At 35.3% G+C, this 27249-nt stretch overlaps 1 protein-coding gene and 1 pseudogene across 3 annotated transcripts in view; one reads left to right on the forward strand and one right to left on the reverse strand.

Moving 5' to 3' along the window:
• LOC145255812 (dnaJ-like protein 60) overlaps positions 1-27249 on the forward strand; it is a 111987-nt gene continuing 84738 nt past the window's right edge. Inside the window, exons 1-4 of one of the 3 annotated variants that reach the window (XM_080114510.1) lie at positions 10-119; positions 6723-6817; positions 8542-8644; positions 17993-18310. In XM_080114510.1, the coding sequence (XP_079970636.1) occupies positions 8559-8644; positions 17993-18310 (404 nt within the window). In that variant the 5' untranslated portion in view covers positions 10-119; positions 6723-6817; positions 8542-8558. Of the gene's footprint in view, positions 120-6252; positions 6276-6722; positions 6818-8541; positions 8645-17992; positions 18311-27249 lie in introns of those variants that run through there. The other 2 variants (XM_080114512.1, XM_080114509.1) reach the window with 2 other exon arrangements.
• LOC145256023 (5S ribosomal RNA) lies at positions 21281-21399 on the reverse strand (annotated as a pseudogene).

A 27249-nucleotide genomic window follows, 5' to 3' on the forward strand; every position in this document is an offset into this window, starting at 1 on the left:
GAAACGTATAAAAATTCAAGGGAAGTAACTCACCGTGCTTCTTTCGTCAAGGGAGACAATCAAGCAAGTCACCTTTTAACGGTGTTGTGATGCACTTCGAGAAAGTCCGTTCCGGTGAGGTCAGTCTAATTTAATTTGTTTTTATGTAATTAAAAAGAATATTAACAAGTTTTAACTCAATTATTATTTAATTTACGTTTAAGTTTAAATCTTAATAGTCTTTTGCGTTTTCCTTGTCTAAAATTGGATTTCAGTTCGTGGTTGATCTCTGAAATAACACCGACGAACAAAATAAAAACAAATACTTTGAAATGTCTATCTCTTCTCTTCTCTATCTTCTGGCATTACATAATCGGAATTTTGTCTGTGAGTTCATTCCCTACAGACTCGAAAACGACTGGGTCGATTTTTATGAAATTTCACACGAAGGTACTATATATGCCTGGCAGTGTTCTTGGATTGGTTTTGTATCAGAATGTCTTCGATAAGTATCAATAATCGATAATCAAAATAATATGGATGAAAGAAGGAACAGGATATTCTGACCAAAGTTAACATGTTACAGAACATAATCTCATAAGTGGATTTGAGAAGTTTTATTACCACACAAGCCGTACGTTCTTTGATATGACAGGGGCGCGGGCGAAATCAATGTTTCTGTTTAAAGCACAGTTGAACCAGGGGTACTTATACAGTTTCAAAACATTAAAAGAATGAAAATATTGGAAAAAAAGTTGGTACTTCAGTGAAGTAAGTACCAACTTTTTTTTTGCCCTTTTTTACGCTCTTGCATGGAACTATGATTTTAGTCGCCGTTTTTGTTTTTTTTTGTTTTTTCACTTCAAGTGCGTACATTATTGTTGAGACATTGGTGGCCATAATTTTTTTTTTTTTTTTATATTGCCATTCTTTTTTTCCCCAAATTATTATCTTTTTTTTTTTGTTTGTTTATTTGGGGAGGGGGGAAGTATTTTCATGGGACCATGATTTTTGGCGTCCATGTTTAAAACAAAAAAAAAAAATCATAATTTGGAAAAAAAAGAATGGCAATAAAAAAAAAAAAAAAAGTGTCCACCAATGTCTTAACAATAATTTACACACTTGAAGTGCACATTTAGACCCCCCCCCCCAAAAAAAACCCGTTCGGCCAAAATCATGGTTCCATGCAGCAGCGTAAAAAAAAGGGCCAAATTTGGTCTCAAAAAGGCCAGTCTGGCAAGCCTTAGAAAGGCCAAAATTTCAAAACAAGATGGCAGCCTTATTTGTTGTACATTAAAAAATATTGAAAAAAATAATAAAAATTAATTTTTTTCGGGTTTTATTTCAGCCTTAGGGTCTAATAATGTGTTTTATATAAAAATAAATAATTTTTATAAATTTTTGTCTATCAAATAATTTACGCCGCTGAAATATACATTTGCCTTATTTTTATTATTATATTTTCTCCACTAAATATTTATATTTGTTACATTTATTTTTTCATACATATTCAAATAATGCTTTTGGTCTTTTTTTTTTTCCTAAATTAGTACTTTAAAAAAGTTTTCGTGATTAAATAAACCAAAGAAAACCTTTTGTGCATGCGCTTTTAGAGAGCAGTCATTAAACAAAACAAACCGTTTACGCAGGGTCCACGTTCCCCGTGAAGTACCAAAAAGTTATATTGTACGTACTTGTTATGGAATAAAGTTTTTTATACAAAAAAAAAAAATCACTTAATTTGATTAAGAAGTTTATTTTTTTTACAGAGGAAAATCAAACTTTTAATGAGATCAATCGTGCTGTGACCATCTTGTTTTTCGCGGATGAGGAGGGGGGGGGCGCCAGGGCAGATAACTCCAATCACCGCTTAAAGTTTGTCAAAATTTGATGAAATTATTTTGAAACAGGAACAAAAAAATACCTAGGTAAATATTTTAGTTTTTTTTTGTTTCAAAGTTTGTCTGTCCTTTTTTAATCTTTTTTGTTTAAAGGCATCCCCTCTTTGTTCCAGGCAAATGGCGCCAATATGATCGGTCTCATTAAAATTTGTTTTTCCGCTGTAAAAAAAAAACAAAAAAAAAAACTACTTGATCCAATTAAGTAAAAAATTTTTGTATGAAAACTTAATTCCATAATGAGTATGTACAATACAATTTTCTTTAATATTTTCATTTTTTTTAATGTCTTGATTAAACTGTACAATTACCGAAACATGATATTGACATTTTCATTTTAAACTTTCATTCAAGCCATTATCACTGCACAGGCAATAAGTCCAGACATGTAAAATCAACAGAGGGGCACATTCGAAATGAATGTTTCTGTTTAAAGCACAATTGAAGCATGATATTTGACTTTCCGCATTTTAAACTTTAATTAAAGTCATTACATATAAAAATAATTTTATGAAATCACCAGTAGGTTCTCTACAGTGCAATGTAGATTACAATGTATTGTGGACTAAGTCACTGCATGTAAAGCTGTGAGAAATTTAATCTCACATTGCTTAGAACTCGGCGGAGAAGAAATTGTCATGTAAAGAAATGCAAACTTACTTGGTATGAGGAAAACAAGTCGTGTTCTTCTTGATTGCAATATCATTATAACATTTCGCATCTCTGTTGAGTCTGTTAGTTGACTTCGAAAGAAGTGTTAGTTAAATTTCTACTGGGTAGAGTTGAATGTTCTTGGTCATGGATTCATTTAGTTATGACTCCAGTTAAAAGAAAACAAATGTTTCCACTCAATAGATAATTATGATATCAACCTCATTAGCTGATATAAGGAGACAATATAAGATCATTTAATGAAACTTAATTGGTTAGGTAAAATAGTCTCACAGAGAAAGGGCGTCAATCGCCCTTAAATAAACGACTCCATGGATATGGGAAGGAGAAACACTAAACTACGTCTTGCCTTCCTGAGATAAATACACAAAGTGAAGTTAGCAGTTTGAATACTTTGGGGATGGATGGCGAACAGAGGTGTTCAATTTTTGAAGTAATTCGTAAAAATGAAGGCTATACTAAATACTGAGACCCCTTTTAGTAATTTATAAGTGCCTTTTGTTAAGTAAATTATCATTGATCTTATCATTTGGACCAGGTGAAAATGTTTTTTTTCAAAAATAATTATTAGATCAGGGTTAAGGTTTCGAATGAAGTAGATTTCATTCCCCCCCCCCATCATATTGTCCCTTTTGGCAATGGTTTCAACCATTTCTTTGATTAAAAATTCGATATTATGCGTAACCGCTTACTTTCTAAAGTGGTCTTGTGATTTTGACCAGGACTATATATATATATATATATATATATATATATATATATAGTCTTTGTGTTGCTTGATAATCTTTCATTTCACTTTTACTTTCCCTCCTTATTTGATTGTCACTTTTTGCTGTGTTGTGTAACAGAGCGCGTATAAAAAAAAAAGCAGCAGGGAAGGAGAAACACTAAACTATGTCTCGCCTTCCTGAGATAAATACACAAAGTGAAGTTAGCAGTTTGAACACTGCCCAGCGTGGTGTTCAAATGTAAATCCACCAATCAAAAAGGCTGTAATAAAACATGGCATTACTTCATCAACCAATAAAAGTTTGCATTTCAAGTCTTGCAATTTCTGACACACTGCCAAAGGAGGAAAGAAAAAGTAATGAGTATCCATTACTTTTTTTCCAAATATTAATTACAAGGTAATTGGCTAGTAAATAATTTTATTGGTCTCAAGGACTTAACTAACCATCATAGGTTTTATTTTAAAGTAATTATATGTGACTTTTTCTGCTCATGATAAATGAATTTATAACCAATAAATCTAGTTTATCAAGATTACCAATATATTATTAATAATAAGGACGATAACTTGAACAGCTCCAATCTCTGCCCCCCCCCCCGCCGCCAATCTTTTTCGAAAAACACCCGTCTAGCTGAAACCACTGTCAATAACTTTCCCCACTCTTTAACTGTGCCTAAATCAAAATGTAGATTCCACAAACAAAGCTTTCTTAGAACTGCACGCCTGTGGAATTCTGTTCCGTTTGCATGCTTCCCAGCTGACTACAACTTGGTTGTCTTCAAGTCCAACATAAACAAATTCTTGATGAACCGCCCCCTTAAGTAATCCAATCTACCAAATGTCCATTAATAACGACTACTATGTTATTATCTCATTGATTACTGTACACTCAATAATCCTTATCCCCGAGTGGCCTCAGGGCCTTGATAATAACTGTAAAAAAAAAGAAGAAAAGAAAAAAAGTCAAATGATAACTTAATACTGAGTTTAGTGATTTATTTTTTCCAAACAATTTGGACAGTTTTATCCGAGCTACATTGCGAATGTTTTTCAAAGTGGCGACTAGAAATAATAAAACGATCATCTTTTTGCGATTGTATTTCTTTCACTGACAATCACCAAAAGCTCCCTTCTGAGTGAAAATTATCTTTTCAACTTTTTTTTAAAAAATAAAACGGAGAAAGTTAAATTATTTAAACAACAAAAGTTTAATAGAACAATATACTCTTTTTTTTTTTTTAACGAAGGCTGTTAAAAAAATAACTGAAGAAGTTCAGATATATGTTCTGAATTTCTTCAGATATTTTTTTATCAAATTTCAACATTAACGTACTTTATCAAATCTCAACATTAACGTACTGTACACGCAATAACCCTTATGCCCGAGTGGCTTCTGGGCCTTGATATAAGTGGTGACTGCCTTGTATAAAAAAAAAAAAAAAAATTAAAATGTTTATACCTTCAAGTATCAACATAAAATTTGTTGTATATTTAGAATTACACGTATTAACAAAACACCGAAAAATCTTTGTAAATGCAAAGATTGAGAAAAATGAAATTTTATAACAAATATTTTCATAAATATTTTCATAAATATTTTCATTTACAACGTTGCCCGGGATTGAATGATGAGCAACGAATGTTTCACACTCCCATATTTTTATTGTCATTGGACTCGCCCATTTTTCAATCATATCGATTACACCTGGAGGAAGCTTCACAAGCCTCTCACAGTGACTTAGTTCACAATACATTATACTCTACATTGCACTGTAGAGAACCTACTGTGATTTTATAAAATTATTTTTGTATAACGGCTTGAATTAAAGTTTAATATGAAAAAGTCAAGTATCATGCTTCAGTTGTGCTCTAAACAGAAACATTCATTTCAAACGCGCCCTTGTCATATCAAAGAACCTACTGTTGATTTTATATGCTTGGCCTTACTGCTTATGCAGTGATTATGGTGTTCATTTAAGATGAAAAAGTCAGCTATCATGGTTAAATTTTGCTTTAAACAGAAATATTAATTTCGAATGCACCCTCTGTCATATCAAAAAACCAACTGTTGATTTTATATGTTGGGCTTTTCTGCTTGTGTGGTAATAAAACTTCTCAAATGCACTTGTGATGTTAGGCTGTGTAAGGTGTTAACTTTGGTCAAAATCGCTTGTTCCTTCTTTCATCAGATTATTTTGATTTTTGATACTTATCAAAAACATTCTGATACAAAACCTTACTAAGAACACTGCCAAGCACATAAAGGACATTAGTGTTAAATTTCATAAAAATCGACCCAGCCGTTTTTGAGTCCATAAGGAATGAACTTACACATACACACACACACACACACATAGGCAAAGTTCCTTTTATATAATTTATATAATTATAAAACTTAGATCAGCTTGCTTGGGCGTTTAAACCGTCCATCTGGTTTCTGACTTTCGGTTTCAAAAAATTTGTCTGCTTACCTATTTCGTGGCCTTCCTATCTTAGTCTGATATTAGAAGCCACTGCTGCTATTCAAAACATACACAAGGTTTAGAAATTTCTTTTTTTGTTTTAACATATTTTAACATACTTTCTTTACAAATAAATGTAATTTGACCCCATTGAGTTAAAAAAAAAAAAACTGATTTAAATAAATATATAATATATAACTATAATCATATTTATAACCATATTTACTGCTTTTAGTAGCGCTCCTGTGGAATCTGACGATTTATTTTTTTCAGGCCTTAATTAAAAAAATAGGGTGGGGGGGTAGGTAGAAACTTGGTTTTAGTAGTGCTTTTAGTAGGACCTCCTATTGAATAGTCCCGTGACCTTTGTAATAGCCATCTTTACGAAATCCGTAGTTGTCGGCTCTTGAATTGGAACATAAAATCTAAGAGACATGGTAGCTTCCTTCTCCCGTAATAAGATATTAAAAAAAAAGAAGAAAACTTAATCAATATACATAATTTTTGGAATATGACATCTTTGTTCCATGACTGGTATGTATATCATAAAGATTTATCTTTATTTTCTGTACTTTTTATTATTTTTAATTCAAATTCTAAATAATAACCCAAAATTCATTAATTAAGTAGTTTTTGGTATTTATGGAGAATATCATTTTTTAGCAACCCATTTTTGATTAAATTATCCAACAGCATATTCTATAAGTTTTATTTATTTGTTTTGTTTTAGCATTTTTTTTTTTTTTTTTAATTAATATTGAATAAATTTAGTTTCAGTATAAATTGTGTATCTTATTTTTCTTTTTTTCAATGCAAGTTTTTAAAGTTTTCTAATGTTTTTCTAAAAAGCTCTAACTTTTTGACAGATCTTGCTTGCTAGGACCTCATGAATGATGTCATTTTTTGGTGAACTGGCCTGAATCTATTACATTGGTCGCAATAGAACTCGGTCAAAGGGCAGTAACTCCTTTTCTTTTTCAGGTGGAGTTACCTCATTCCTTTTAATTCTGTTATGTGAGTTCTCTCGTGGAGACAGATGTTGGCAGGCCCCAACTAAAGAATAACTTTGAACCCAGGTAAATAAAGATGGAGATATATTCTGTTTGTGACACACAAACTCAAGTAATATCAGACTCAGACTAAACGGTGTAATTTGTATCATTTTTTTTGTTGCCTTTTTATACGGCATAATCACGTTTGGCACAACGGTTCCTGTCAGATTACCGAAGTTAAGCAACAATATGCCTACCCCAGTACTAGATAGGTGATCATTTGGGACTTCTAGGTGTGGTATGTGCTCTCTGCTTATCTTGGTATTGTTTCCAGTCGTCCTGAACTTCTTATCACTGGACTCAAGCAGCATTGATTCAGGAGAGGTGTGGTTGGGGATTGCAAAATCCTTGACACACAATTACATGCGCAGCTTCCCCTACAGGGGGTATCCTTTGTCTTTCGAGACTGAACGGAGGCATTGATGTGTTGCCTCCTTGTAAATAAAATGTCTACGCAAAATGGAAAAATTTATCTTTTGTTGACCTTTGACAACTAAATATTTTCGTTTACTAGCCAAATAAAAAAGTTACTAGCCAAACCAACATGATTTTTGGAATGTAACATGTTCGTTCTGTTACGATTATGTACATCATAAAGTTTTTTTCTGTATATTTTAAATAGGTGTTATTCTAAATATACAACAAATTTTATGTTGATACATGAAGGTATAAACATTCTAATTTTTTCAGGTGTTTTTTTTAAACAGCCTTCGTTAAAAAAAGATTATGTTGTTCTATTAAACTTTTATTGTTTAAATAATTTAACTTTGTTCGTTTTATTAAAAAAAAAAAGTTGAAAAGATATTTTTCGCTCAGTAGTGAGCTTTGAAAGATTGTCGGTTAAAGAAATGCAATCGCCAAAAGATAAGCTTTTCATTATTTCTAGTCAGCACTTTGAAAAATCACTCGCAAATGTGACTGTCTCACTCGCAATATAAAGCCCTGCTACGTCAAGTGAACTGTGAATATCCTCATCTTTTCCACTAGTTTCTATCATTCATGTACACACACAAATATACACACATTCGTTTTTGGGCATAATTTTCTGCAATACATTAATAGTTACTAGCGGGACCGGTGAAAATTCCACAGGGGACTCATTCATATGTAATATATTGATGTTGGCATTCTGTAGATGTTCAGCGTAAATGGAGACAGCCTGATATTATTGTAGCTCTTTTGTTAAAACTGCAAAAGTATTTATCTAAGCCAGCAGGGATACCCGGCATATCCCAGTTGTAAAGTATGCTTAAATGTGATATTTTAATTTTTGCAGATTTTGTATATATTATTATAGAGTTAATGTTCTGTTGATTTTTAAAGTTCTGATTTAAAAAAAAACAAAAACATCTATCCATACAACTTGGGTGTATCAGCTCGAATTGAAACCAAAACCCAAACCAAAATTTATGAATAAAAAAAAATATATATATAACTTGAGTTCCGAAACCAAAACTCATGAAGAATTTTTGGTAAAATTATTTATAAAAATATAGATGACTTAAGTGCCATCAACTATAACTGAAACCGAAATAAAAAAAATTATGAAGAATTCTTGATAAAATTATTTATTTCAAGATTCATAACAATTAAACGACAGTCACTTGGATGTAAGTGCGTAACACGCAAAATAAATAACACACACATATCCTATTAATATATAGATGATATGCCAACATCCCCATTCATAACATGCATGCCAAATTTTATGTTGTTTTGCTATCAAATTTATTCTTACCCTTTTTCAGAATGTAGCGGACTGAAGATGCTCACAACCCTATCCCCAGCATATCGGGCATCTCGTCATTTTTTTTGTTATACAAGATGTTGCAGTTTACACACAACGGCACGGTAAGTAACGATGAACAATGTCAAATTTTTGTGTAGAGAGTAAGATATTAAAATATGTCATGTTGTATAGAGATATCGACATATCAACTGAGTCATGTTGTATCAGAGAGTTATCACATGGGTATACATTACAGTTCATATTTACACAAGGTATCATTTGTTATAAAAAGAATAATATATGCTTCATACATTTTCTTTCTTCAAGAGTTCTATCTTCACTGCTGCGCTCCGTGGTGAAACATGAAATGACCAACCATAATTGATTGAGACCTCTGTTCGTCCTTCTTTTGTATAACCACAGAACAAGACTTTATATTTTTAAAATATGAATTTATTTCAGTTGTCTCAAATGGTCTTCACTGGAGTCTGCATTTCGTCTACATGCTTATTCTTCACAGCCTTGCTTCTTGGCTTGAAGTATGTCTATTCACTCTCGTGACTAAACTCCAACTCTCTGACTCTAAACTTCCCGACCTCTTGACCTCAGTTCCGTTACATCATCATTCAGAAAGCACACATATCACTAACGTGTGACCTTTCCACGTCTGCCTGCCCAACGTTATTTTGTTTATATTTAACCTAGCTAATTTATGTAAACATCCTCAGCTAAAACCCATTGCTACACTTTATTCTATAAACAATAAATAACTCCCAATATAAACTATTTTAAGAATATCATTGAATAGATAGATAAATAGATAGACAGATCGATAATAACTAATTAACTGTTAACAATGTTAATTAGCCAACAAAATTAATTAAGAGTATATCGAGCTCTTGGAATGTTTTTTTTTTTTTTTTTTTTTTTTGTATGGAAATCTCTCCAGACAAAGTATGAAGCCACTTGCTGTTAGGAATTAACAAAAAAAAAAATACCACTTCAAAGTTAAAAACTAACCAATGAATAGATCCCAACCTAGAAAGCAGCAATTCTTCCCCCTTTCTCAGAAACATTGCTCATGGAATGCAAGAACAAAAGGACAAAATAAGGGAAGTGAGAGGTGTGAGGCTGCTGAAAGTAAACTTTCTACTCTTGGTTTCTCTCTCCTTTTTTTTTTTTTTTTTTTACATAGGCATCACCACTTATCAAGGCTCAGAGACCATTCGAGGATAATGGTTAAAGAGTGTACATTAGTTAATGGAAGAATATCGTAGTAATTGTTAGTAGTGGAAATTTGGTAAATTGGATTACTTAAAGGGACAGCTCATCAAGAATTTGTTTATGTTGGACTTGAAGATGACCATATTGTAGTCAGCTGGAAAACAGGAAAATGGAAAACAGTTCCACAGGCATGCAGTTCTAAGAAAGAAACTTTGTTCATGGAATTTATATTTCGGTTTAGGCACAGATAAAGAGTAGGGGAAATTATTGATAGTCTTTTCAGCTAGATGAGTGTTTCTTGCGAACGTTTGGCGAGGTGGGACCATAGATTGGAGCTCAGACAAGCACTTGTCATGAAAATAATGATAAAGCAGAGACAGACTCACAACGTCTCTTCTGTGAGAAGCAGGTTGCAGAGAAGAGAAAAGAGCATCTGCTATTAGGCTAAGAAGTCTATTTTGAACTCTATCAAGGCAGGATAAGTTTTTCTGGCAGCTCCTTCCCAGATATGGCAACAGTACTCCATCCTTGGACATAGCTGGCTCTTATATAGGTAGAGAATTGCATCAGCAGTGAGATATCTACTGGATTGATAGAAGGATCCCACTATTTTTCCAGCGACCTTGGCAACAGATTTGATGCATGTGTTCCATTACTAGGAGCTTGTCAAAACATGGAGCCTCCCTAAGGCGAGAGTCATTCATTTCAATTGATGCCAGATGAGGATTAGAGCATTGATGATGTAAAGATAGAAACTTGGTTTTCAATGCATTAATCTAAGTTATGAATCCGTCATCTTTTATCTATTTTTATATTCGTGCCCCCCCTCCCCCCCATCCCCCCATCCCTCCCCACCCCCCCGCGCATTGCCCAGGTGTGTGTATGTGGTGTAATAGGGAACACCGGGGGAAAAATAAAAAAAGTGGTAGTTGGGGGGGGGGGGGAGATAAAAATCAAGACAACAGTAGGTAGTTTGGGTGGAGAGAAGCTTTGTTAAAAGGAAAAGTGGTAGTGGGCAGGCAGTGAAGGAGGAAAAAAAAAGTAACGTCTTGGCCAATGCGTTCATGGCGCAAGCGGAAGTAGAGAGCGTTGAAATTAAGCATAGTCAATCCAACGGAGACGATGACTTGCGAAAATGTCAACGAAAAAAAAAACGACCCCTCCTTGTACAAAACTGCCCAGTGGAGGGTGAAAGAATGAATGTTTTTGGCTAATTTTTCGATATTTGTTGTCCGAAAGATCGAATTTCAAAATGATACCAATCTCGTGAGGATCCATTGCATGTGTTGAAGATTTTGCAAGACGTACAAACACACACACACACACACACACACACACACACACATTTTGCCTTTTTTTACTCTTTCACTTCAAACAAGGCATAATAATAATAACAATTTAATAATAATAATAATTTAATAATAATAATAACAATTTAATAATAATAATAATAATAATTTAATAATAATAATAATTTAATAATAATAATAATTTAATAATAATAATAACAATTTAATAATAATAATAATAACAATTTAATAATAATAATAATTTAATAATAATAATAATACGATGTGTAACATAAGCAGTTACTAACAGACGAATGTGAAAAGTTGAGTAGCAAGTTTGTTCACATTACATTTAAACTTCTGCAAGTTAGTACAGTCAGGGAAAACAGAAAACAAGTCCAAGGGAAGAAACTATTAGAGTAGAAGGCTTTCCGGCATCTAGGAACCTTAACAGTGAAGGGGTGGGATTTTGCTGCTTGTTGAGTTAGTCAGGAATGTCTACATAGAGGGCGCACAAGTGTCTTTCTTCTTACCAGCAGGAGTGAATTGTCCCTTTTTGAATTCTATGGAAACCGACTAATATCACCTGGGTGGTTAAGTTATATATGACTATACATAGCTCGAAACGATTTAAAATGATTTGATTGTTTTCGTATGATTAGAAATAATCGATGAATAGTTCTACACACATCTCCCTATATTTAATTTTCCTCTGAGGTCATCAAAACGATGCCTGTAGTTAAGACTTGCATCACACATTTATCGCATCATTTTCCTATAATTCTCTCCATGCAACACGTCTTTAATCCTTAATTCTGGGGTAAAATTCCAGAGCCAATGTTCCCAAAACAACCTATAATATATACAGCAATGTTCCGGAAACGTCTGCAATAGCACTAAAACCATGTGTATCAGTGCCGTCCCCCTTTCCAATGGACTGTTCCAATGATGTAGATTGGGAAATGACCCCCCCCCCTCTTATTTGTTTTTTGACTTTTGGCAGCATTCACCCAGGATGGGTTGAACCGGCCCCTCCGATAGACCACAGAGTGCCCTAATATGTAAAATAGCTCATTTTGCAAGTGCAGTTTGCAACAGCCTCTATATATAGTAAATGACCGCCTGTGCATAACAAAGAGTCACATCCTTCAAGAGGTAACCTTGTTAATATGCATAGGTATAGATAGAATACGGCTGATCTAGAAGAGTAAACCTTGTTATCAGCATAAATGTTAATTTATTGAGGTGAAGGGGTGAGATTTTGCTGATTGGCTAATTGGTAGAGTGTATTTGGATGGCAAAGCTATTGTAGTTTTTCAGAATTTTTGTTATCTTGGTGATACCATTGGAGCACAAAGTGGAGCAGGTACTAGCATGATTGCAAGAGTAATAACTGGATATAGTATGTTCAGAGAACCTGTCATTACAATCTAGCAGAGCATTACCACTGTTGACAAAGGGAAGAGTCAAATCACACGTGTACGCAGTGTGATGATGTATGGAAGTGAAAACTGGCCAGTGATGGTTGAGGACATGCGTTGCATGGAGCGGATTGCTATGAGAATGATACAATTGATGTGCAGCATGTATCTTAAAGACAGTCTTCTCAGAGGAAGATTAAATATGTACAGTATAGCGAGATGTGTGCGGAACAGGAGACTTTGATGGTATGGTCGCATTGAAAGAATGGATGAGAGTTTTCTGCTGAGCAGATTGGGAAAGAGTTGATGTATTAAGTTTAATCCACACATGAAGACCATGGAAAACATGGGAAAAAGTGGTAAAAATTAATTTATGTGGAAGAGGGAGAAATAAGGACCTGGCCAGAGATAGATTAGTTTGGGAGTCAGTTTCTTAAATCTATCCAATGCTTGCCAACAGATGTTGTTCACAAGATGATGATGATGATCTTTGTCTTTAGTCCGGGCATCTCTATTGTGACAAACTATATAAGAGCCAGGTACGTCCAAGGATGGAGTACTGTTGCCACATCTGGGCAGGAGCTGCTAGAAAGGACTTGTCCTGCCTTGATAGAGTTCAAAATAGACTTTGTAGCCTTGTAGGAGATGTCCTTTTCGCTTCCTTGCAACCTCTATCTCACAGAAGAGATGTTGCGAGTTTGTCTCTGATGTATCGTTATTTTCATGGAAAGTGTTCGACTGAGCTTCAATCTATGGTCCCCCCTCGCCAAACTTTCACAAGCTGAAAACACTATCAATAATTCCCCCCACTCTTTATCTGTGCTTAAACCTAAACGTAGATTCCATGAACAGAGCTTCTTTCTTAGAACTGCACGCCTGTGGAATTGTCTTCCGTTTTCCTGCTTTCCGGCTGACTACAATATGGTTGTCTTCAAGTTAACGTAAATAAGTTCTTGATGAGCCGTTCCATATAAGTTATCAAATTTACCAAATTTTCATTACTAATAATTACTATATTGTCCAATTTCTACTGTACACTCTTTAACCCTTATCCTTGAGTGGCCTCTTGGCCTTGATAATGTGGTGATGTCTATGTAAAAAAAACAAAAACAAAAAAAAAACCTCTGCCTCACTAACTGAGTATGTGGATCCAATAACGTCTCGTAGATTTTTCTGAAATAGGTAAGGTAGACAACATTTATTCATTTATAGGAATGCACATGCGCGAATCTGCAACAAAATCTTACCATCAAAGAAACAACAACTTCCTTTTTTTGGTTCACAGGTTTATTTATGTTATCCCTCTCTTTCTTCTGGATCTCGTAAAATCATATTTGCTAATCAGCTGGAATGAAAGGACTCCTTCTGCCCAGCTAGCTTTTTCAGGGCAGAGAACGGCGGTCGACGACAAAAGACCAAAATTTGCGACTGTTTCAGTAAGCTGGACAAAGGATGATCGTTATTTCTTCAACTCTTCAAGTCCAACGTAAACAAATTCTTGATGAGCCGTTCCCAATTTAAGTAATCAGATTTACCAAATTTACACTTCTAATTAATATATTGCCCTTTTGACCACTGTACACTCTTTAACCCCTATCCTCGAGTGGCCTGTGGGCCTTGGTAAGTGGTGATTCCTGTGTAAAAAAAGAAAAAAAAACTGTTGCTATGATGTCACTCACAAGGTTTATACAGTATGCAACGCAACTAGATATAAATAAAAGAAAGTAAATCGCACGTGCATGAATTTGAGACAAAATCAACCTTTTTACGGTTCATAACTCACCCCCACATACTAAAAAGTGAAGAACCTCCCAAATGTATACCATGTCACAAACCTTATACAATGAAACACTTTTTACTTGACTGCTATGACTTCCGACAAATTTGTCAACACTACTACAAGGCCATGAACCTGTTATATCGTAGATTATTATGAATAACAAGTCATTACTGGGGTTGTACAGAAAGGGTTTATTTAGGTAAAAAGGTACACACATTTCTAAGCGTCCATTGACAGCTTAGTACTAAATTCTGTCTCCCACGTGAGGAGAGTTTGCTTGTCTTTTTATAGACGTAACAGTCCATTCATTTGAGGGGTGTTGGATCAGTCCATTATATCACCTTCCTCCCAAGCTAAATTCTTCCCTAGAATTTCGCTTCACCATTTTTTTCTTTTTTGACTTTGTCCAAAAAATTCAGTTCACTACCCAAGGCCACAAGCTTAAAAGCACTCTTCAAAAAAAAAACCCCTAAAACCATTCTAAATTTCCTGAAAAGAGCAAATCTTTACTATAAAATATAAATGCCATCGAATAACAAACTATACCAAAGCACTGCCCAAATAACTCTTTATACCCAGCAAAAATCGACTCTGAAAGTATCAAAAAAATTTAAATCTTATATACAGCATTAAATGACCTAATTCAATCCGATCACTAACGAAGCAAGAACCCCTGAATTTGAATTTCTTCTTAAGACCCTTTAAGCTTAAACCTTAAATTTTAGTTATTTTTCTAGAATAAAAATCATGCAATAGATTTTGATCAAAATTGGAATAAGAATTCTAGACATAAAGTTTATTATATATATATATATATATATATATATATAACTACTTCATTTACTCACATAAATTTAATATACGAAAGTATAGATTTATGCGTAAACTTTAAGTATTTACTTCAAAAGTGCTCAATACTAGTTAGATATATGTGCACGTATGTGTATACACATAGGTATATTTATATATATAAAAAAAAAAGAAAAAAAAAAAGGAAAACGTCTACCTTAAACCACTAACCTAGTTCTAAAACAGATCCTTTGTTCGATAAAATGCATGCCCATTGGCTGATAGGAAGGGGCGCGGTGGATACTAGAAAGCTGATTGGCTAACTAAAAATCCTCAACATATATAAAAACAAGAAACAACCACAGAATTTGCGCATAAGCCTGACGAATCCTACCTATAGTGGATGAAACGCAGAATATTCAGTGTAGCTTAATCACCATATATATTTTATAAATTACTATATATATATATATATATATATATATATATTGGTTTTAATCTTTATAAGAGGACGTAGAAGTGGTGCAAAATTATTCAGTTAAGGGAATTAATTTTCTTTGTCCTAGGATGGGTATTCTTTTAGTAAATACAGAATGTTACAGAAAAATCTGATACTTAAAAGTAAATCAAATAGGCGATAAAAACAAGAGTTATATATGCAGCGATCCGATTTGCTACTTGGTCCATATTGTAGTCATTGAAGTCCCATATCTTATATAACCTTTTTCTTGACATTGAAAAATTTGTTGAAGGTCAAAATAGTTTTTGAGTGATCAACATTTCCATGACATGTTATTAGTTTATAAATTCTTTTTATTTGGTTTAATAAATTATTGTTTTCTTTGCAGCAGACTTGGCAGTATCTTTTACATATTTATTCCTATTCATGTCGCTAGTAAATGTTAGACGAAGGAGTTTTAACATTGGACTCTTGGTAAGGGTACTATCAGTTACAAGTATCAGTGGTTGGGAAGGTTTCTTATCTAGTAGAGCAAGTGCCTGCTTTTATGTCAAGATAAAACTCGAAAAATACACAGCAAGTATCTACAAAGTACCTAAAATTTTTTTGATTGGCATAACCCCAAATGCATAATATCTAAAATTAAAAAAAGAAAAAATTGACTTTCCAGGTCAAATGGCATTTGTATCATTTAAAGTTACTGGTTACTTGCCTCCCCACGAGGGCAGAGTTAGACACGAGGTTGGTTTTTAATGTGAAGGAAATTCAGCTCCCCAAAAGGGGGCACTCTGGATAAGAACAAAAATAAGAATTGTCTCAGTCATGAAGAATTTCTCCTCCACTGAATGAGAACAGAAAAGGTGAAGTGTAGTATCAGCAGAACAGATACTACACTTTGTTTCTAGCCAAAAGGCCTTAAAATTTTATTTTAATGTTATGTGAGGGGATGTAACGTTGATTTTTTTTTTTTTTTTTTTTCAGTGTTATTTCCCTTATGTTAACTCGAGTTATTTATGTGTGTGTATGTCCAGAGAAAGGAATGGGCTGAGCGAAGAAAAAGGAAGAGAGAGGGATTGATTTTTGCCCCGGGCAATGCCAGATAGCCCTGCTAGTAATTAATAATCTATGTGTTGGTAGCATTAAATGTAACCATCTCCTTCAACCATATAGACTGAGGGTCATTTTCTAAGGATTCAGCCATTGCCTTGGGTTTGTGAGAGTGTTCGCTTTGCCCGTATGTCTAGAATCGTGTGTAGTATCTGTTCTGATAGTGCACTTTACTTTTTTCTTCACTGTTTTGGTGTCGGTTAATAGAGGAGAAATTCTTCATGACTGACAGATTTTTTTTTATTTTTGTTACTAACCAGAGTGCCCCTTTTTGGGAAGTTGGTTCCCCCCCCCCATTAAAAACTGACGTTCTGTCTAATTTTGCTCTCGTGGGGAGGCAAGTAAACAAAAAATAAATTAAAAAAATATACCCATTTCAGACATGATTGAATCACGCAGGTTGTTTATGAAAATGCAATTAACAACCCCTGTGTCACACCCACGTTAACGTGATGTTTAGATATTCAGCCTTCAAGAATGATCTGAATTTTTCTTTTGGCTAAGCGGGATGTTATTATATTAAATATTCGGCTAGTAAAACTATATGAATTAATTTTCCCGAGATCTTCATGCCAGACCTTGAATATGGTAACTCATGTCACCTAGTTTCACTTGCCTTATCCAGTGTGTGGCATATGTTTTCTGTGATTAGTAGCGCTATGACAACAGCATATTCTTTTCATTGTTTTGACTCTTGAATATATATCCGACATAGACACAGTTAATCAACCGAGAACCACATCACTCTTTGTAAAAGTATATAAGATATCAACGGATACACACTCGAGAGTTAAAACAATGAAAAGAATATGCTGTTGTCCTAGCCCTAGTGATGAGTTAGGATACCTACAGTAAAATGACTGTTTTTAAAGTAATTATCTCCCCTTCTCATGAAATCTCTATAAAATGAGATAGTAAAAATCCTGTAAATTGAAAAACAAAAATAAAGAAAAATTTCTATAATGTATGTACCCATGATGAAATGAAAATATCATATTCACAAAATCATGTAAATTGATCAAGTAGTCTTATTATTATAAAGAAAATCATTTTTAAGCAAATAATGGGAATTCGTAGACATTACAACATTAATCTTGCAAGTTTGACTTATTGTTGAGTTAATTCCCTTTGTTTCTTGGCTTTGTTTTTAAAATGGTGACCAAGGCGGTTGTTCTCGGTTATTCATCAAATTTGATTTTCTTATTTAAAAATAAAATTATGCGACCAATTTACTTGATTTTTGGAATATGATATTTTCTTTTTGTTACAGTTATGAACATCATAGAGACATTTTTTTCTTTATTTTTGTTTTTAATATTGGGAGAATTCTAGACAAGAACCTAAAAAGGATACATTATTTTCAGCAAAGTTCTCTAGTTTTGTTTCATTTTTCTTTTAAGGTGTGCCATGAAAAAAAGGAAAACTCACTACGACGTACTCGACGTTGATTTTAACGCAACACCAGAACAGATACGAGCAGCGTATGTCAAAAAATCTAAACAGCTTCACCCTGACCTCAACCCCAATCAGCCCCAGACACACGAGAAGTTTATCCGGATGACAGAGGCCTACAATACACTGATCAAGAAGAATACTCGCCACAAATATGATCTCAGTCTCCGAGCTTATCTCCGCAGGGAAAAACTCCACAGATCTACTTACTCTGGTCATACGTCTGCCAGCAGTTCCACACGGCCTGGAAGTAGTTTCGATCAACCGTAAGTCTTTGGAAATTTTCTTTAACCATTAATCCTATTGTTACATGCAGGAGAGTCTTGGATTACGGTTTGGCAGTGAGGTTATCAGTTATAGGATGCGTGTTCAGTTACTTGAAGGTCGTTATTTGTAGATTGTATAGAATAAGAAATCAATAATAATATTTATTGCAGACTATTATCCCCATCTTTCAAGTGTTGCTTCATGACGTTTCAGTCAACTATTCCTCTGGCCTTCATCAGGTGGTTACCGCGACAGGATATGAACTCTGAATCTCCGAACTGCATTCTCAGCAACTACCACCTTCCATAGTTGTTGTTGTCTCACCACGTTTTTGGTCAAGTAAGCCTCTGGCCGGCTTTGGGTAGGATTGAAACCACTATCTTCAGACAATGCTCACCTGGGACCGTAGAGATTCAACGTCTCTATTCACTGCGCCACGGGCTTTGAAGGGCGATCAAGGTTGGATTTTTTGATCTTATAAATCCACGTTTATTCATTATATGATCTTCCATGGTCGGGTACGTACCAAATGGTATATATTATTTAGTGGATGGATAGCGGTTTCGATCCTACCCAAAACCGGCCAGAGGCTTAGTTGGCCAAAACGTGGTGAGGTGACAACAACTATGGAAGGCAGTAATTGCTGAGGATGCAAGTCAGGAGATTCGGAGTTCCTATCCCGTCGCGGTTACCACCTGACGAAGGCCAGAGGAATAGTTGACCAAAACCTCGTGAAACAGCAACTAAGAAAGATGAGAATAATAGTCTACAATAAATAAATGAATAAATGAATAAATGATACTCATTCCAATTAATTAAATAATAAATGAAGAGCGTGTTTTCCAATTACATTTAAGAAGATGACGTCAAAAAGGAGAACGTAAGAATTGAGTTACATATACACATATTTAAGAAAGCAAGAACGTTAAGAGAGCGTTCTATGCACACGTGTGTATGTGCACGAACATGTATGCGTGAGATTGAAAGTGTTCATTGCGTATATGCATTCTTTGTGCACACGTGTGTCTGGATGCTTGTGTGTAATCACAAGAGTTCATTAAAGTTTACGTTAAAAGTTTATTGTGTGTGCGAGAGTTTGCTAAGATAAACACGTATATTCTTTCTTACCTTGTGAAAGAATATACATTCATTTTATCTTGAAACGGAGATGCCGCCTTGTTGAGACAAAAAGTGTACCACTCACATGAGCCGTTCGAATGGGAAGAGAGAGATAGAAAGAAGATAACGGAGTAGACAATGCCGCCTGTTGGCTGAAACGGGAATTCCGCCAAGGGCAGGTTGCTGGTGAGTATTTAAAAGTGTATACGTGTGTGTAATTTGAGTAAATGCATGTTAAATCTAAAACGCATGTGCTTATAACAACATATACGAAGCTCCTTCATAAAGTAAAGCCTCACATTTTTTGTATGTTTTGAGATCCACAGTCCTTCGAAAAAGTGATAAAAAAATCAAATGAATAAATGTTTGCATTATTTTGATTAATCGGACAATCATTCTCATTTTGGGTGTTATTAGCACAACGTTTCGGTCACTATACCCTACAACCTTCTTCGGGTGTTGAATACATGTTTCCTATTCTCTACAAAGGAAAAGAGGGGTTAGCTCTGCATTTCAAGAATTCAAACCGTGGGTTTGAGGGTGGGTCTGCAGAATATAAAGAAAGTTCAATCTTCAGGGGGTCACTATATAACACTTAAAATGAAAATAATTCTCCGATTAATCAAAATAATACAACCATTCACATCTCATCTCAAAAATCCAGAATTACAAATGAATATATTTTTATGGTGAAAATCTCAGATTGTTTTCTTTTCTCGTTCACTTTTATTTTGCCAACGATATAACCCGTGAAAGCGAAAGAAAACATATCCTTAACCTGTTGTATATTGGTTTATATTAAAGGAGATGATATATTAAAACGTGTCATGTGTTATCTAGTGGATGTAAGATATTGTTCTTTCACAGACAGATAATAAATGTATAAATCGTATGTATGTTGTATGAGGACACGATATTGACGTGTAAAACTAACTACATCACGTGTTCTCTTACGCCACCTAATTACGTGTCTCATACCAATCTAATCCACAACTAGTTATTTGTTTATTCAAAACCCCAAAATAATGTTTACATATATTTTCTATTTTCGCATTCCTTTTGCGATTCACACGTCAATTATTTCTCCCACAATTTAATTGTTTATTCTCCTAATCATAATAACTGATCCAACGACCATCTGTCGCTCAAATCAATTAACAAGAATACAATAACAATAATAATAATGTTTTGACCATTGACCCCGCTTGCCACAGTTAACAGATACTACGCTATGATCACAGCCTAAAGGGTCATAACATTACAAACCTTCGTTGTACTTTCTAATTTGAAATTCAGTCTCGTTATACAAGGACTGACGTAGTGCACAATGGAACGGTGGCGTTTACATTAGTCATACGTTTACATTAGTCATACGTTCTGCTTTAGAAGGACCCATGGTTGTGCTAGAAAATGTTGACATATAAAAAGCGTCATGCAGTAAATTAATCTCCCTTTTTTGTAAACCTGGGCTGGCAGCTGCAAATGCCACCAACAACACGTGCACGCTCCACACAAGCACACTGTAAGATATGTAAGACTTTCCTCTCTGCTCTCTATCCCTATCTTGCACATTATTTAAAGACTCTGATAAACTCTTCATTATAGACATACTTTCGTCATGAGCCCAGAGGGGTTAGCTCTGCATTTCAAGAATTCGAACCGTGGGTTTAAGGGCGTGTGCGTGCAGTCAGCACCAATCCTATTGGGGTTTAACTAGCTTCCTCTGAAGGAGGAAGTGTTATGGAAGTATGAAATTCACAAGCAGTCCCCAGTCGTATGTATATCCCCGTTAGGGGAGCTGACGACGTTAGGTTTTTGCAACTTTTTGCAGGGAGGTGTTGACGTCCTGCTACATACAGCACCTGGACTTCCCAAATTGGTCACCCATTTTAGTAATGACCAGGCTCAACGTTGCTTAACTTTGGTGATCTGATGGGAACCGGTGTGTCAACATGATTATGGCGTATGTTTGAGGGTGTGTCCGTAGATCATAAAGAAAGTTCAATCTTCAGGGGTCACTAAGATATTTTTTTAGGGTTTTCCTATGACTCGATTTTTCGGGATATCTCTGCAAAATCCCCCAATACATTGTAAGTCTCTCTCTCTCTGTTCCTCTTCCTCTCCCTCGCTCTCCCTCGCTCTCTCTCTCTCTCTCTCTCTCTCTGTTTATCGATTTATCTTTCGCAGCTCCTCTTGTTTACGTAGCAATTGACGTCAATAAAATAACTTCGCATTTGCCTTGTTTCTGACCAGAATGTGAGATACACTCTGGAATCATTTCTTCATCAAATTCTAACAAACTTCCTCCTATTGTCCGTGTACCGACGTCAACATTTTCTAGCACAACCATGGGTCCTTCAAAAGCAGAACGTATGACTAATGTAAATGTCTACCGTTCCATCGTGCACTACATCAGTCCTTGTATAACGAAACTGAATTTCAAATTAAAAAGTACAACGAAGGTTAAGGATATGTTCTTTTTCACTTTCACAGGTTATAATGGGACATCACTGTTACGAGGGGCGTGCAATAAGTAATGCCTCTGACCCACTTCCAGTTGTCTGATCTAGCTGAAATTTTGCATGTGCAATGATTAATATCTCTACAGGTTATGTGGCAAATTACAGCTCTGAACTAATTGTGGTTTCTGTTTTACAGGTGTTTGAACTGAGTCAAGTGTGAAATGGAGCCTGTTGAATGTCGAGCAGTAATCTGGTTTTTGTATTTGAAAGGACGCACACTACAGGAGACTTTTGATGAAATGAAAGAAACGTATTGTGATAATGCCCCATCATATAACCTTGTAAAACGTTGGCATCGTGAATTCAAACATGGCCGGGAGTCTGTGGAAACAGCTCACAGACCTAGTCGCCCCCCCCCTCTTCTGCCATTGATGAGGCATCTGTCTATCAAGTTGAGGCTACCATTTTGGAAGATCGACACATTACTATTCGCCAAATAGCCCAAGATGTCAAGATTAGTGCAGGGTTTGTGGAAACTATCATTCATGACCATTTGCATATGCATAAGGTGTCTGCCAGATGGATTCCCAGGTTGCTCACACTATTTCAGAAGCGAGAACGTGTTGAGTGCTTGAGGATGAATTTGGTGATGTGCCAAGAAGATGAGTCAAATTTTTTCAAAAGACTGATTACACAGGATGAAACCTGGGTCCATCACTATGATTCAGAGACCAAAGCCCAGTCAATCCAGTGGAAGCACTTGGACTCACCACCTCCAAAGAAGGCAAGGGTGCAGCCCACCGCTGGCAAGGTCATGCTCACAGTTTTCTGGGACGAGGACGGAGTAGTGATGACAGATTTCCTGGCAAAGGGTACAACAATTACAGGAGCCTATTATGCTTCACTTTTGAGGAAATTAAGGGAAGCTATCAAAATCAAGAGGCGGAGCAAGATCAGCAAAGGTACCCTCCTCCTGCAGGACAATGCTCCGGTCCACAACTCACATGTCGCCAGATCAGAAGCACGGGCGTGTGGTTATGAAATCCAACCCCATCCTCCCTACTCTCTTGACCTTGCACCCACTGACTTTCACTTCTTCCTAGCCATGAAGTTGTTTTTGAAAGGAAAGCGATTCCCAGATGATGCAGCCTTGATTTCTGAAGTCACGTTGTGGTTGGACGACCAACCTGGGGTGTTCTACAAAAATGGTCTCCAGAGCTGCATCAAACGATGGGAGAAATGCATAACTCTGGGTGGTTCCTATGTAGAGAAAGACTAATAACTGTGCCAAGTTTTGTTGCTCTACTGCTATGGGAAGTGGGTCAGGGGCATTACTTATTGCACGCCCCTCGTATCGTTGGCAAAATAAAAGTGAACGAGAAAAGAAAACAATCCAAGATTTTCACCATAAAAATATATTCATTTGTAATTCTGAATTTTTGAGATGAGATGTGAATGGTTGTATTATTTTGATTAATCGGAGTTTAGTTTGATTTTAAGTGTTATTGATATAACGTTTCGGTCGCTGCACCCTGCAATCTTTTTCTGGTGTTGAATACGTTTCCTTTTCTCTACTAAAGAAAAAGAGGGATTAGCTCTGCATTTCAAGAATTGGAACCGTGGGTTTGAGGGTGTGTCCGTAGATCATAAAGAAAGTTCAATCTTCAGGGGTCACTAAGATATTTTTTTAGGGTTTTCCTATGACTCAAATTTTTCGGGATATCTATGCTAGTTGTTAATATTAATGAAAAAAGTGTTTTACAAAACAGAGAATCGATACTCACGTGTATTTTTATTTAAAAAACACACATACACACACACAACGCAAGGGGAACATCTCCAAGGGAAGAAGGTTTTTTTTGTGCAAGATAAGTTACTCTTCTACCTACCTGGACAAATTTTTTAGTGATTTTGCTCACTTGAAAACGCTTAATCGGTTCGAAAAACAAATCCACCCAATATATATTACACTAACATAGATTGGGTTGGTTTCTAACAGTATTTTGTATAATTTTTTTCATTTTTAATTCATGTTCCAAATTTCAAATTTTACGAGCCAAGCGCACAGCTATTTTTCTTGCTTTCATGTAAACGCTAGACACTTTGTTTTTCAAACTAACTTAAAGTGAGAAAAACCACTAAAAAATTTGTCCAGGTAGGTAGAAGAGTAACTTATCTTCGATAACATTTATTTGTTATGTATTTGATTTTCTTTTAACCACTTTTTCGAACAACTATGGACAGTTAAACATACCCTATTTTTTTTTTTTACTGAAGAAGTTAAAGAGGTATGAAGACGCAAGTAGTACCATTAAAACGAGTGACGTTTTGTGCTCAAGAATTTATTTTTCTACATAGTCACCAGTGTTTTCAATTTACTTTTGCCAGTGATAAACGATGGCTACGTATGGGCATCCGGAGCATGCTTTGTCATATGAGGGTCGTTCTAAAAGTTAAGCCTCCTATTTTCTATTTTTTTTTTTTAACTCACAAAGTTGAAGAGCTATAAAGACGGTAGTGATACCATTAAAACAAGCACACTTTTGTGCTTAGGAATTTATTTTTCTATATAGTCACCACGATTCTCAATTTACTTTTGCCAGAAATTTGATGGCACATCTCTGCTTTTGGCACATGTCTATGGCACAGGTTGCTTTCTGAGAGTCTAACACCGTCAATATCAGCAACAGAGAGGTGAAACATTCAGGCCATGAATGCATAAGTTCAGTCATCATAACAATGCAAGTTACAATTCCCTCTGAGCCATTACTTTTAGGACACCCCTCATATATTGTTACTAGTCACTTTGCATTCATAACCTTTGACCTCATCAAACACTCCGATCTTTCATTCTAGTTCTTCATTCTTTCCCAAATGGGTATTGTACAGTTTAATCGAGACATTAAAAAATGAACATATCAAAAAAAAAGGTTATATTGTACGTATCCGTTATGAAACGAAGTTCTTTTAAATAAAATTTCACTTAATTTTATCAAGTAGTTTTTCTGTTTTCGAAAAAAAAAAACAGTTTGTTATGATACCGAGCAAAAGGTTCGATTTTTAGGAAGAAAAGCTAATATTAATGATGAGGAGGGAGTGTCGGCACTTTACATGGAGTTATCTCCCCGTTTAAAAATTTCCATAATGGCTGACTTCAACGCGCTCTCATAAAACATGTTTTTTCCGCTGTAAAAAAAAACAAAACTACTCGATCAAATTAAATGAAATTTTTTTTCAAAGATCTTCAGTCCAAAACGGATACGTACAATATAACCTTCTTTTTTTTTTTTTTTTCGATATTTTCATTTTTTATGTCTTGATTAAACTGTACAGGTATCCCCAAATGATATTTGTGGCTGGAATCAATGTTCCTTTTTATATGATTACATCTTAGTTTTATTAATGAACACAAACCATAATAACAATACACAACTGACAATTACAACTACTACCTTGTGTGTGTGTGTGTGTGTGTGTGTGCTGCTGTAAGCGAATTACGATAGTCTGATGTGTGCTTTTTTTTTTTCTACATAGTAGTCACCACTTATCAAGGCCTGGAAGCCACTCGGCGATATGGGTTATTGTGTGTACAATGAATGGGATAGTGTCGTAGTAATCGTTAGTATTGGAGATTTGATAAAGTGTCTTACTTAAGAGGGCAGTTCATCAGGAATTTGTTTATGTTGTAATCAGGTGGAAAACAGGCAAACGGAACAGAGTTCCACAGGCGTGCAGTTCTAAGATAGAAACTTTGTTCATGGAATCTACGTTTTGATTTAGGCACAGATAAAGAGTGGGGAAAATTATTGACAGTGGTTTCAGCTAGATGGGTGTTTATCATGAAATATTGACTAGGGGGGGGAACCAGAGATTGGAGCTCGGACGAGCACTTGCCATGGAAATAACGATAAAACAAAGACAGGCTCGCAACGTCTCTTCTGTGGGAGAGAGGTTGCAGGGAGGAGAAAAGGGCATCCCCCACTATGCCACAAAGTCTATTTTGTACTCTGTCAAGGCAGGATAGGCTGTTTTTTTGCAGCTCCTGCCCAGATGTAGCAGCAGTACTCCATCCTTGGATGTACTTGGCTTTTATATAGATAGAGAATTGCATCAGTAGTGAGATATCTTCTGGAGCAGTAGAAGGATCTCCCCATTTTCCCAGCGATCTTGGCAACAGACTTGATGTACGTGTTCTATTTCAGATCAGGAGTAAAAGTCAAAGCCAGAAGCTTGTCAAAACATGGAGCCTCCACAAGATGAGAGCCATCCATAATCTAACATAACAGTGTGCTTGCTTAAATTCGTTCATTTGTTATTCTCTCACTCTGTCTACCAGATTTTATCTGTTTTCTTTTTTTCTGCCTGCTTCTCTATGTAGACCAGGGGTCGGCAACCTTCGGTCCGTGAACCAAATCAGGCCCTCAAGTGAATTTTGTTTGGCCCACCATCACGCATGATATAATCAATGTTCCTTTTATACTATTACATCTTAGTTTTTTTTTTATTTAGTACATTAATTACATTACCATAATAACAAGGTACAGTTGATAATTACAGCTGAAGCTACTACCTTCTGGTGTGCGCACGCCCACAAATTACGATAGGTGAATGTGTACTTAAAATGTGGAATAAAAAATAGGAAGCATTTCTTTTGAAACACCTCTTACCCCACCCATATAACATGTGAGTCCCTTTTCTTTGTTATCTATAATAGAAAAGCGAAAATGTGTTTGTGTGTATTTTTTCGTATGTCCGCCAATGGCATTTTTTTTTTGGGGGGGGGATCACTAATTCTTACAACTATATATCGTCCAGTAAGAATATTTACACCCTTCATTATGCTGCATAGTATAGTAGCCGTCCCCCAGCAGAACCTTACAACTGGATGTTGTGTAGCACAACCTACACTTGTAATTGCTGAGACAACTCATCTTAAAAGCCTTCGTCTTTGGCAGCCATCAAAATCTTCTCCTGATTACAGTGGAACGTTCCTCTTTTTAGCCAGTCTACAGAGTGTTTATCTATATATTCCATCCAGAAATTATTATATGAATTCATCCAGAAAATACTTTGCACTCTGTTAGTTGGTTGGTCCAGTCTTCTTTTTTGCAGTGGAATATCTTGCTGTATTTTTGGTGACTCTTTTAGACTTCAACTCCAAATAAGGGAATGAAGAGTTATCCCCCTTACCTGTAGAAATATTTTTGGTTCCTCTCCATTATAATAGGGAAATTCGGAAATGGAAATATTGAATTTATAGTAAAACCAATGGTATCTAATTAATTGTCATGTCACAATGATAAACACATTTAAAAATCACGAAGACGATAACTTAGAAAATTAATTATTAATGAAAA

The sequence above is a fragment of the Euprymna scolopes genome, chromosome 31 (assembly GCF_053919585.1).
Source record: "Euprymna scolopes isolate OS-2025 chromosome 31, ASM5391958v1, whole genome shotgun sequence".
In the NCBI taxonomy this organism is placed as follows: domain Eukaryota; kingdom Metazoa; phylum Mollusca; class Cephalopoda; order Sepiida; family Sepiolidae; genus Euprymna; species Euprymna scolopes.